At 39.7% G+C, this 13,559-nt stretch overlaps 2 protein-coding genes across 2 annotated transcripts in view; both read left to right on the top strand.

Annotated features, from left to right (window-relative positions):
* Positions 1–730, top strand: part of LOC147460389 (RmlC-like cupins superfamily protein) — a 6,050-nt gene extending 5,320 nt beyond the window's left edge. Inside the window, exon 7 of the mRNA XM_086511474.1 lies at positions 1–730. This exon is cut by the window's left edge and continues 6 nt beyond it. Coding sequence (XP_086367600.1) covers positions 1–493 — 493 coding nt within the window. The 3' untranslated portion in view covers positions 494–730.
* Positions 542–7,073, top strand: LOC147460388 (uncharacterized). Its single transcript, XM_086511698.1, has 6 exons — positions 542–570; positions 678–853; positions 1,337–1,416; positions 1,513–1,545; positions 1,680–1,735; positions 1,811–7,073. Exons 1-6 carry the CDS (start codon positions 542–544, stop codon positions 1,914–1,916), a joined length of 480 nt encoding a protein of 159 aa, XP_086367824.1. The 3' UTR covers positions 1,917–7,073.
* Positions 7,074–13,559: the final 6,486 nt, after the last annotated feature.

The following is a 13,559-nucleotide window of genomic DNA, read 5'->3' as shown; positions in this document are numbered from 1 at the left end:
GCCTAATTATCAAGAGCTGGAAGACAAGGATATTCCCAAAGTGCATAAAGATGGTGTCAGTGTTTCCGTCATTGCTGGGGAGTCAATGGGTGTAAAATCACCCGTCTATACGAGGACTCCAACAATGTACTTGGACTTCAAAATGGAGCCTGGGGCTATTTTGCACCAAGCTGTTCCTGACGGCTGGAATGCTTTTGTATACATCCTCGAAGGTGAATTAAATTTTGGATCTCCTGATGGACCAACCATTGGAGCTCATCACACAGTCCAATTAGGAATGGGTGACGGTGTCAGCGTCTGGAACAAATCGAAGGCGCCTTGCCGGTTGGTTCTCATCGGGGGCCAACCTCTAAATGAGCCAGTTGCCAAGTATGGTCCCTTTGTTATGAACACCAAAGAGCAAGTCATGGAGGCTATTCGAGATTATCAAAGTGGAAAGAACGGATTTGAAAGAGCTGCCGGTTGGCAATCTGACCCTGTGGCGCTTGAGTAATTAGGAGGTCAGTTGAGTTTATTCTTTCACTGAAAGGGGGACTTCAAAATGGGTCTCCACCTCTACTACAGCTCCAAGTTAAATAAGGTTCCTCCTGCTCTACAGCCTAGAAAACAATATACATATCTTTGTATAAAGCGTGTCCTGCAAATGTGTGTTTACACTACTTATGAAGGTTATGAAGAGAGAGGATACAAGGGTTGTCTTACTATGATGATGGCAGGAGTTTATGCTTTACTTGGGTTGTGCAGGACAAATTAATTGAGTCTTGTATTGGGACATGTATCTTTTTACTGTCACTCTGCACCCTTCCATTCTCTACCCTTCCTAAGGAGAATGGAAATGCCCTTGAACCTCATGGTATGCATGGTAATGACATGTATAGCGCTTCTTTGTCTCGAGCTTTAGCTATTGGTTTTGTTATGTTTGGGAAGATTGACTTTTGTTTGCTAGTACTCATCTGTAAATGGTGTGATGTACTCATCTGCGCTATTGCACAACCGAGCACAAGGGGATTGTCCAAGAAGCTCGATCCATTATCTTTCCGGCAGATGATAATTTCCGTGTGATTTTGATAGAAAGCTCCCCACTTCTTGTGTTGATGTTCAAGGACTTGATGGATGTAGCTCTCGTTTAATAATCACGTTGATATGTGATTGGCTCATAGTAAGGAGGGACCAGTGCAGAATACGGATTGCTTGGCTCTTAAAGTGCATTGGTGAACACATCTTTTACAATTCACATCATTTGGAGCTCTTTTAACTCTTAAGGCTACAAATCCTTGTGTTGTTTGATTTCTGCAATCTTATATGCCTTGTTTACTTCACACCTCTCAGCTTGCAGAGATTACTTTGTACACCATCGTGGTGAGTACATCTTTCATGCCTTTGTTACACTTGGAGTTGGAGCACTTACCATATAAGGTGAGCATTCCCTCCTCAATTAGGCTTTCATTGCACAATTCTCACATTCTACTTGTTTCACTGCACTGTTGATTGCTTTCACTTATGGACAAGTAGGGCGTTATGGTGACTTCATCCTCGTCATCTCAAGTGCTTTTCCTGTCTGTACTACATTATTGGAATGGCATTTTGGCAAGTTGACTGTATATCACCCTTAAGAGACTTCCTTGTCACTGAGAAACCTTTGAAAATCGGACCAACGTCTACTAATTTCACTTTTTGAGGTTGTGTTCCCGACTTCGACGTTCGAGTGCTGCCGTAAACAAAACAAGAAGTTGGGGTAAGGTTTTTACACACTTATTTTGATCAAGAATATTAGGTGGAATCTATAAAAATTCCGATCTGTCTTCTCCAGGCACAACGGGAGCCAGCCAGCAGACCTGAACACCAGTTTTCAGATTCTCAGAGACGTCTCATACGCTAACCATCTCGCCATGCTGAGCTTGGTGACCTCATATTGAAGACGCCATTATTGAAAAAGAAAACTTTTGGTCGGCTGTGTTTCCTCCTCGTGATGTGCATTTCCCTATTTCTTTCTCCTACGCCTCCCCCCTTCCCTGCGTGTCGGCCTCCTCTCCTCTCTCTTGTCTCGGGTTGCTGGCTCACGAGTGCAACAACACCATTGCCAGAGAAATGAAAATGAAATGAAATGTTAAAAAAGGGGTACTATAGAGTCCTAAACTAAAGTATGTGAGCTAAGCAATTAGTTGGGAATGTGAATGAGGGCAACCACAACACAATATGTGGCTGTGTCCTCGAAAAGAGCTAAATCACAGCATTGGTCGCTTGTGGATCTTATCAATCTTTTCCACGGTCAGTAGTTTGGCTGGGCGTCGTGCATGTCGGACCAAAGTGATCCGAATCCTTTGATGCAGCCTCCGTTGATGCTGTGTAGTCCTTCGCAATTGTGGACGTCTGGACCTCCCTGGTTGGATCGTTCGATCAGCATGCCTTTGGTGTGACGAGAGAGAGAGAGAGAGAGAGAGAGAGAGAGAGAGAGAGAGAGAGAGAGAAGCTGCTTAGATTTTCCTCTTTTTTTTTTCTTTTTCAGAATGTGTTCTACATACGTATTTGTAGTTTTGCTGAATTGCATGGCAGGGGTTGAATATCCTCCTTTGATGAATTTGGTCAACCCTTGTTGAATTTGATTTGTCATGGCTTTACCTTATTTTTGCTAGCAATGAGAAATTTATTTATTTGAGAAAAATGGTTGGGATTCATTTGGTCTTTTCTTAGTCTATCCCAATAATTGAACACAGGTCTTGCAACAAAATCTATGGTTGGTATATAGTGTAGGTACACTGCATACCTGGTACATTTTTTTCCCTATTTGCACTTAAAAAATATAATGCCGAGTATTTGCACTAAAAACTCTTCTTGATAAAATATTTGGCAAGGCGTGGGTAATTCGCTCTCAATAGTCCCCAGAGCCCTTACCATTCTTACATGACAATTTGAATGTAAATGTGAAAATGATACCTTGCTTTCTCTCATTTATAAACTTGTGGATTTGGTTTGAGAATGTTTGCTGACATATGTAGTTACTCTTGATTAATTCCAATGCTCAATTCATCTTTAAACCTTTTTAGCTTCTTGGGGACATGGATAACAACTGAAGTGGGTCTTTGCCTAATAGAATGGAGTTTCATTCTTTGCCTACTCTTGTACTAAATTTTAGAGCATATGGAAGTTTGTACGCACAGTCAGGGTCTTTGGTCGAGTATATCCCTCTAATCTTTTTTTCTAGGAATCAGAGGAGATGCTCAGGCTGATAGATTGAAGACTTTGACCCTTAGACCTCTTCCTCCCGAGACTAGTTTTTAAGACTCATAGTGGTCATACCTTATAGGTTGATTGGTGATTAGGAAGGCTTATGATTAGTCTGGAGAGAGGGTTACCACATACAACCGCTTTATCTTTGTAATTGGCTAGTTTTCTTTAGGTTGTACAAGCACTTAAATTCATTTCCTCTGTGCTTTGACTCTCTTAGCCTTGGCATTTTTCAAGACACTACTCTTCCAAATGGCTTCTAGAATGGAGGTCTTAACATATAACTTGGTATGAAAGAAGGCGTTGGAGAAAATTGCCTTAGCTAGGATTCAATATCATCTTAAATCCTGTAGGATTAGACCCTATTTACCCTCATTTATTACCTTGAAAATGCCAAAAATTCAAACCAAGCAATTTTTATACTTACAGTATGTCCCTTTCGCCCAAGGATACGTCTCAGAGGATTCTCATTTTTTCAATTCCTTACTCTTTATGATCGGGTGCGACTTACTTGCAATGATTGACAAATACACCAAGGAAGGGATCGAAGCCATTAAGGATTTTATAAAAAACATGAATATTATCACTAAACGAAGGATTAGGTTCTTTCTTGTCGTCAAGTGTAGATCTTACTAACTTCTTGAAGAAGCAATGTGGTCTTAACCTTGTTTTTGTAATTGTAACTACTTGTCACACATAGGGTTCCTGCAAAAGGTCGTATTTATGCAAAAATCATAAGCCTCGATTGAATAGTACCCCGATTCTATTTGGAATATCTACATGCCCTACGTGAAATGTACTTGCAAGTTTCAAGATAACAAAGCACCTTGTGAGTCAAGTATCATTTGGTTCGACCATGTAGTATGGTATGTTTTGAAGCACTTGGAGCTCCTTTTCCTAGATAAACCTTCAAGATTCCTCTCCGGAATCCACCCACCCGCCAAATCATTTGGTAAATGCACCTTCCCAAGGTAGTACTATGATACTAGAAAACAATATTCCAATCTTAGCTGGAAGCCAATCTCAATCGCTTCTTATTGATGAAATTGGTTTTATGAACTTCACAAGTAACCCAATTTGATACAAGCACACACACATTTTGTAGAATCCATGATATCCTTGTACACATTGTCATCCTTGTACACATATGACCACTAAGGCGCCGTGTACATAAGAAATGTCACATCGCCACTGCAAGCCATTACAACTCTCACAAATAACCCAATTCCGCACAAGCACACACACGTTTTGTAGAAGCCATGGTATCCTTGTTCACATACGATTATTGAAGCCTTCACCTTATCGTTGTTCTCCTTTGGTGGCCATCTCTCTCTCTCTCTCTCTCTCTCTCTCTCTCTCTCTCTCTCTCACACACACACACACACACACACACACACACACACACACACACACACACACACACACTGCTGTTTATACGCAATTTAAATCCTCCTGGTATATAGGAGTTTTTTGTTGCCACTTCCTAGGTATATAGCTGGTGATCGGTCTCAGTGACTAGTATTGGTCTGGGAAAGATCTTGTGATTGATGGTTTGAATTTACTAGGTGACTTTCTAATGTTGGAAATCAGTGGGTGGATTCTTAATGTATGGTACCTAACACTTTAGAAGGAGTTAAGTGGGATAGTGGGGTTTGAGTTGGCAGGGCCTGACTCTGTATGTATAACCTTGTCTTCATCCGCTTGATGACGCGGTGACACTCCTGGCGGCGTTTGCTCTCTCTCTCTCTCTCTCTCTCTCTCTCTCTCTCTCTACGAGGCGGCGTAAATGGCTCTTCTCCCTCATGAAGATTGGACCCGCCATACTGTTGTGGAAAGGATTTGGCTACTGGCACCGTCTCCTATAAAAGGTGAGCTTCCTTGCTCACTTAGCATTGGTACCTATGTGCTTCTTTGGTGTGTGTGTGTGTGTGTGTACTAGTGAAGGGTTGCCTGTACCTTTGGAATGTGAGGGTTTGCCAGCAAGGGTGTGTAGTGTTAGAATGTTTGGATCTATAGAAAGAGGAAAAGACAAGTAAGCTATTGTGGAGTTGGCTGCTCCGACTCAATCTCAGGTGACTTAAGATACTGCTATGGAACTACTGTCCAAGCTTCATGGATGTTTTGTCATTCACTTTTGATATGGTAAGAAAACTCATGCATGTCTTGGCTATACTAAGTCAAAGTATGACTATTATGTTGCTATGTCATAACTAGCTTGCTTATGGTTGGCAACTTCTACTGACCCTTTGGTATCTGCAGCATTGGTTTTTTACTCTCCTTTAAAGCTCAGGGAATTCTTTCAATATATATCTACTGACCTGTCATAGGCATGTATAATAGCAGTGAAATACATTGAAAGGTTGTATCCTTTCTTCAATGCAGGTTAATAGGTTTCCTTGAGACTTTTTATGGCTAAAGAAGTAATGCTAGAAGTAAAAAAAAAAAAACATCAATGAGGAGGCAACATCTTACATAAAACTTGGTGAATGACCCTATATTATATGGTGGGTATTGGCTTACTTTTGAGAGGTTTTAGAATAAGCAGGCTTGGTCTATTTTACTGAGGCAGCTGCTGCCGCGCTTATTTTTTTGATGAGGTTCCTTTGGGGTTTGTTTCTGAGCTTGCCTTTCTTGCTCAGATGCGGTCTGAAACGAAGCTATACCTGTTGATTGTTGTGTGACAGATCTATGGCAAAGCTCTTGCACAAAATATAAGCCTAATGTTTTTTTATGACGAACGGAATATCGACTAACTTGGACATTTATGTTAACTTAAACATGTACTTCTATCTAAGGATTGGGCTTGAACCTGGCACTTAAAACTGTCCTACGTTATAACTACTCATGTGGCCGAATATGGTTGTGAATGGTTGGTTTTTTTAAAGGGATATGGTTCTTTGGGTGATACTAATAGTTGTAACCTTAATTGGGTTTCGGGTAATGCCGTTGCTGACCTATTAGGCCTTACATGGTCGGTGACTTTGGTTTACTTTGTCCCTTTGAAGCTCAATGAATTCCTTAAATAGAGGTCTCCTGACATATCATAAACACTTTACGTTTGTAATATTTTAAAGAAAGGTTAGTAAGTCATCTTGGGCACTTCATGGTTAAAAATAGAGAGATTAGATGCATTTATAGCATCAAAAGGAAAAAGTCATCTGACACAAGCTGGATTTGGTAAGTAATGCCTTACTATTAAGTAATTGCGACGGACTTAGTCTGGTCGTTGGGTCAACTACCATGGTTTATTTTCTGATAAACTTACATTTGAGGCTTATTGCATCAATTTTAAGTTATTTAATGGGCCTTTGTGGCACACTCCCTTGGCCTCTGAGAACCATTGCAGGATTCTGGAATATCCCACCTCTACGTGTTTGTGATTAAGTGGAATTGAACATTCATACGTACTACCTTTTATGCGGTTTTTTCGCCTCCATCTAGGGAGGTGTAGTACATACTTACTAACAATTCTTTGTGTTACAGGAGACTCCAAAATATAGATTGACTGCATGTATGATCACTATTATTGACCCAAAAAATAGCGGCAATTAATGCCAAACTCTGTAAAGTTGAGAAACAAGTATATATGGCCCACTTCGGGGCTAAAAATCCTCATAAAGCTCGTTTCCGGCCTTATCTCACGAGAGCTTGCAAAGTTAAAGGGGCTCTACATGTTTTCCCTGCAACTCATTGTAAAAGAAACAATCTCTAAATATATGTTATTGTTAGCTTTACCTTCTAAATATTAGTCTTTGAAAGCAACCTAGTTGGGTGACATCTATAACATGTGGGATACTCATGCATCACCTGCATACGGTGCTAATGCTAACTATATGTTGTGTTGTTTCCATGGGTGCAAATGAGGGTTACCTTCTCAACTATGGTTTTCAAAGTTTCTTGGCTTGAAGATGGCGGACTTATATATTTTTAGGCTCTTGATTCTCTCCTACTTGAGTATTAATACTGTTATGAACTATGAATGTGATTTATACCACCTTTTCATTGACATAGTTTCTAGTGTCTTTTGTAATTTGTAAGGATTTTTTGATGTATATGTTATATTGTTATTGGAAAACACACACACACACACACACACACACACACACATACTGTCGATGTCGAGCTCAAAGCTGTTTTTGGAAAGATGCCCCTACAAGTCCATAACATATGTTGTTTAAATGGTGCTAACAAGCAATCCTCATGTTAAAATTATTCACTATTGCTTTGTCCTACAAGTAAAAAATATGCCAAGGGTCATACACATTGTATATTGATTGAAATCCCTACATTCTCCTTAGAAGTAGCTCGTGTTCAATATAAATTGGTGGAAAGTAACTCCACTTTTGATAACTCATTTGCCACAGGATTGAAGTATACTAGCTACTTCCAATCGTCAAGGATACTTTCATTGTTGTTTTTTTTAGTAAATGCATAGTGCTTTAATATCCATAACTCCTCATGTACCTTTCATATGGTAATTCTTCTCATTGGAGCCCTAGATATCATATCATGACCATAAGACAAAACTCTATGTAAACCTTGTACATTTTTCAAATATGTACGTGTTGGTGATACAAAATGGAATTTATTTCTCACAGTTTTTGATAAAAAAACTTCTATTAATATATTAGTTGATTACAAGCATACACATGTGGAAGATTATAAAGATTAAACACCTATGCATCATACAGAACCAAGTGTAAGGCGTTACAGTGGCTTGATAAGAGAGGCATTCATAATTAGTGTGTAATTGAAAGCTTAATGAGAGTGTTAAAGATATTGCAAGAACTAATACAAAATAACACTAGAATATATTGCATTATGGAGATGTACAAATGGTGCTCTTATATAGGAGAGCCATATAGTGACATACTGACACCAGTTGCAAGGCGTTATGGTGGCTTGATAAGAGAGGCATTCATAATTAGTTTGTAATTAAAAGATCAATGAGAGTGTAAAAGATATTGCAAGCACTAATACAAAGTAACACTAGAATATATTGCATTATGGAAATGTACAAATGGTGCTCTCATATAGAAGAGCCATATAGTGACATACAGGATTATCATAGGTAAGGTGGAAAATATTTAAGATAATATTTTTTGCGATACTGCCACACATGCTTCTGAGGTGTGTGCCACACACACTAATATGACTAAGAGGTGATGCATAGACCATAGCTAAGAATGGATCAGCCAAGAGGGCACGCCCACCCAACAATCCACCCCTTGGGCACGGACTATATCCACTCATGATGACATTACATTATCGACACATGATGAAATGAAGATGACCTATCCACACAGGTTGACAGACTATATCCACACACAATGATGAACCTCCCCTTAAGTAGGAGAAGGTAAACATAAGATTCTTCTTTGTTGTTTTCATCAACTATGTGCGCTGCTCCTCAAAATTTCTTCTTTCCTTTTATGTTGCCTCTTGCTTTGTTATTGTTGAAGCTACTGCTACAATTGCTACTGCTAGAGTTCCTTGCACAACACTTAGAAGGGGGATGACCCTGTTCAAGTAGCACTCTTTAGCAATGTCACCAAATTTTTCACAATCATAACATTTCTTGATACTACATGAGGATGATGCTATATATGCTCTTCCCCTTGAAGGGAAATCTTTCATGTGTTTCTGTTCTTCTGCATGTAGTGAATTTACAACATCTTGGAGTGCAGGTGTGGGTTCCTTTTTTCTAACATAGAGACAATTTGATCATAAAATGAAGGTTAAATGTACTTAGAAGTACTGCAACTTTATCATCCTTTGGAAATTCACACTCACTATAGGTGAGCTGGGTCTATTGACTTGGCTTACTATGTCTTCCTCCTCGAGCATTGTGAGATTTTAGAGTTTCTTCTTGAGACTTATTTTGTTTTCTTAATTTTTGCTCCAATTTTTTTTTTTCTAAAATGGCCCAAGCTTTGTTTTCATGATGGCATTTACCTATAAAACTTACATAATTATCATAAAAAGAAGTGATTATGATATGTAAAGCTTGTTCATGTTTGGCTTGGGTGTTGGGTTTTCAAGCCTGTTGCACCTGTGGGAAACTACTCTTGAGGCATGCAGTTAATGCCTCCATTTTAGTGGATTTTTGCATGGAAAAGTAGTTATATATATATATAGTCTTCGAATCAATAATATACAAGGGTTGTTATTGTGTGTCAATCTGCTATCTTTGCTCTCTCTTTCTCGTTACCTCTTCTCTGCACGTCATCTCCTCGCCATGGTGATTCTCCTTTGCTAGCACCCTCCATAGACGAAGCCTATCAAGTGGTATCTGAGACCAAGCGGTGTCCTTGGCAAGTTTGAGCGAGGGTCGTAGTCCTGCAGGCATATCAAAATGCCATCCCTTTTGTTGGTGAGCCTAGGAGGGCATTGGCGCTACCAAAGCCCATGCGCAGTTGCTACATGCGGCTTCTCAAAACGAAGGATCAGAGCTGGTGGCCGATCCTCGTTTATAAGTGACACGGGGTGTCACTCGAGGGATCGACGGCGGGGAGCACGATCGGCAGGGCGAGGGGCTTTAGGCCGTTGGATCGACATGCCTAGAGGGGGCAGGTTTTTATATTGTTAAAGGCGCATTGGTTGCATGGAGGCGCGTTAGGCGAGACGGTTGAGGTCTGCGAGTGGGTGGGAAGGGGTCGCGAGCTCGAGGCGGGAGTGGGACAGGTAGCGCGAATTTTTTTTCCGAGCCAGATTTGATCCAATGGTGGGATGCACTCGGGCCGTTGATCCGTCGAGTGCACCCCGTGTGCTTTATCAACAAGGGTGGCCGATGAGAGTGCATCTCAAAACACTGCACCACTAGTCGTGGTTTGAGTAGGTCAAGGCTTTGAAGATAGGAAAGCACTTTTGGGGCAGCCTATCAAAACGTTCGCGACTTTGCACGTAGAGTTGCCTATCATTAATTTGATAAAAGCCTCTTCCAGTAAGAGTATTACAATAGCCATTTGAAACATTGACTTAGGTAGTTTGTTGCGCAGTTGGCACAACAAGGCTAGCATCTTGAGATGCTCAAAGACCTACAACAACATTTCAAAATGCACGCAGTAATAACAAAGGGCAATTACTTGTCGATATCAAGCTTTTTAAAACGCATGTCGACAGTTTCGATGGAGTCTTTTTGCAAGCGTTTTGGCACACATTGAATTGCAAAGGCTATGGTGGTACTTGCACAAAAGATAGCAAAATGCGGTATACAAAAGTCGAGCTCAACAAGTGGTCCAAGTGTCGACGGTGGCCATAAACTATATATAGAGAAACTTATCAAAAGGTTGTCCCTCATGGAAAAGATTTGCATCCATACAAAGCAAGCTGTAAGTGAGCAAAAGAGCTCTTTCTTGTCAATCCAAATTTTACATATAATTTGGCAATCACTAAAGACGTTTCAGCAAGGGTGGCCAAAAACACATCACAGGGCTTGAAAGAGAGTATTACACTCTTTTGAAGTCAATAGTAGCAACAACTCAACAATACAAAAAAAAAGGGACATAATTGATTTCAAATATTGTTTCTTTATCACCAACAATTTTTGTCATAGTTATGTCTGTTTTCAACACAATCATATATTTTCTAAATCAAAAGCCTTGTTTTGGGATGTCAGTTTTCAGTTAGTGCCATGTCAAAAAACTGTACGGGTTATAGACACTGTCACACACATAAGTGGTAAGACCTCCCAAAATTATCTGTTTTTGTTCAAGTTCTATTTTGTAAACCATCTCTTATGAGGTTATTGGGTAAAGCACCATGTCATGGGTATACCAAAACCCTTAAATGGACAAGTTTCTGTACACTACTTGTTTATTAGCAAGTTAATAGAAGTATTTCCTCCTGAATCTATTTTTTTAAAAAGTCTTTGGGTAATACTTTTGTAATTGCGAGGTTTTGGATGATGTTCTTTTTGGATGGAAATTCTAGGACCTTATTAAACATTGGTTTTATTCTAACAAATTTCTTTGGACTAAGCTAGAACCTCGATGTGGTTGTAATCAATATTGTGAATTTGTCATAACTTTTAACAAATTTGGAACACATGTCTGCACTAGGGATGTCACCATCATTGAACAAACAAAAACAAAATAATACCACATTCCAATAGAACCCCTCAACCCCCATTTTTCTTTTGTCGCACTCTCGGAATGTCTATCAGACATCTCCCAGAAACTTCAACTCGATAACAAGGCCCAAATAAACTTGCATTCTATTTTGCTTAAAACTTCATAAGAAAAACTAAATACATTTCCCGAAAAATGGTGTAAATGTGAGACTAGTTGGGTCATTCCAACCTTAAGAAGTGAAGTGAAAAACTCACAATAGATACCTGTGGGATGGGTGTCTAACCTCACTCCTATCTTATTACAGACATAGCGAGAACCACAAATATAATTGTCAATCCATGGGACGAAGCTAACTCGACTAGTACATAGAGGCTACAAGAGGTTGTCAATCTCTCAAAAAAAAACAAACAACTCGCATCTAACTCAAGCTACACTCAAGTGACAGGAATCACTAAAAGCTAATCGCTCATCGGCAAACAAATCACATCCGTTACAGCATCAAACGACACCCAAACATTACAAAACTTCTAGGAAAATGTTTATAAGACCTAAGCACACATGCTTAAGGTCTCAAATCTCACTTTAGGTTAGTGCAAAAATCACGATTATTAACAGCAGTGAGTTTTTGACCTGGTCGTTTTCGACCCAGAATGCATCTAAATGCTTAGCAATGATGCCCCAATACCCCGCCTATACTTAGTTTTTGATTCTAAAGCTTAATTCCTAGTTATGACGAAATTAGGCCGCAGGTTGGCGACGCCAAAACCTACGAAATACCTTGAAATGCTTACATCAATGCGTAGAGCTCTTACCTGCGGTTGCAACGCAATAGACGCAACTGCAATGTGACAACCGGGGAGGGAGTAGAAAGCGCGAAAAGGAGAGAAGTGAGCGCCATTAGCTCACGCTGTGTTTCTATTATCCAAAACTTAATAATAAACTTTACAAAGTTGGCTTTTATACCTTAGCCAAGTTCTAAAATGTGTAATGTCCGGTGCCCAAGACCTTTGAGGCTCCACACTTATTGTATCTGCAACCTAGGTACACTAATTGACCTATGCTTTACATCTTGGAACTCTTATTGAGCCCGTAACACGTTACAATTATCACAATGGCTAAATAAATTGAGAAATTACAATACATGGCCATTTTGACTGCTTCTTCATATTCATCTTCGATGTGCATTTATAAGGATTTGATCTTTAGCAGCTCTTGACGTACGTCGGCTCAATTAACATTCCCCTCTTTCAATTTTAGTGCCCATCCTCGGACACTGTTGACAAGTGTCCGTGGAGGTTGTGGAAGGTTTTTGATTGGGTGTTGATGGGATGATTGTCTTCATTGGTCATTGAATTTTTTGATGAGGTTCAATTGGCTGCAGCATCTTCATTCGTCAAAATATGTCAGTTGTGAGTGATGATGTTGCATTTGTCCATTGTATTAGCATAATGATGAGGCTGCTATTTATTGATGAAAAGTATGTACAAGGGAAGTAGAATGATGAGGTTCTAAATTGTCTAATACCTAGATGACCAAAGGAAAAAACCCAGTGGGAAAAAAGTGCCTTTGGGATACGCGCATTATTGGAGTACTTATTAGCATGGGAAATATTAATAAAGTACTCAAGGGATTATTTGCTAATAGATATGGAATTAAAAAGGAAGCAAATATGAGAGGATAGCATGATGGAACATTGGTCTGCCTGTTGTAGTCCACTCAAGGTGCATAGGTGGAAGCAAAAAAGAGTGTCTAATGCATATGTCCAATGGTGGGACATCCTATTTATGCATACACCAAAATGCATGGAAAACAATATGCTATGCAAGAAGGATTTTGAGGGTTTCTTCAAAAAGATGGTGTAGCTATAAAAGCATATGTCATGGCTTTGCAAGCTGGCACCCTTTTAAGAATGGTTTTTGTTGAAGAGGATATGTGCTCTCATCTTACTGTGCACTGTGCGTGAGTGTTGGACTCTATGACACTCCACCACTTGTAAGTTAATAGACTTCGCCTCTTATGCTCATCTCATCCAGCATGAGCGACACAACTTTAGATATGCTTAACTCTTCCAGCTTGAGCGTAAGCCTAATAACTCTGACTCTTAGCACAAAGTTTAATATGATTTGAAGCTTTGGGTCTAATGCTTTGCTCATTTTATGGCTCAGCAAGCCGACTCTGACTATGCCAAAGAGTGTTTTTTACACCCTGGCAACTTGACATTTTACATTCTTGTGCTTACTACAAACATGTCTTTAGGTAAAA

Source organism: Adiantum capillus-veneris, chromosome 4, assembly GCF_014529385.1.
Source record: "Adiantum capillus-veneris isolate H3 chromosome 4, ASM1452938v2, whole genome shotgun sequence".
Classification (NCBI taxonomy): domain Eukaryota; kingdom Viridiplantae; phylum Streptophyta; class Polypodiopsida; order Polypodiales; family Pteridaceae; genus Adiantum; species Adiantum capillus-veneris.
The sequence above is the reverse complement of the archived record's forward strand: the minus strand, read 5'-3'. Positions and strand labels throughout refer to the sequence as shown.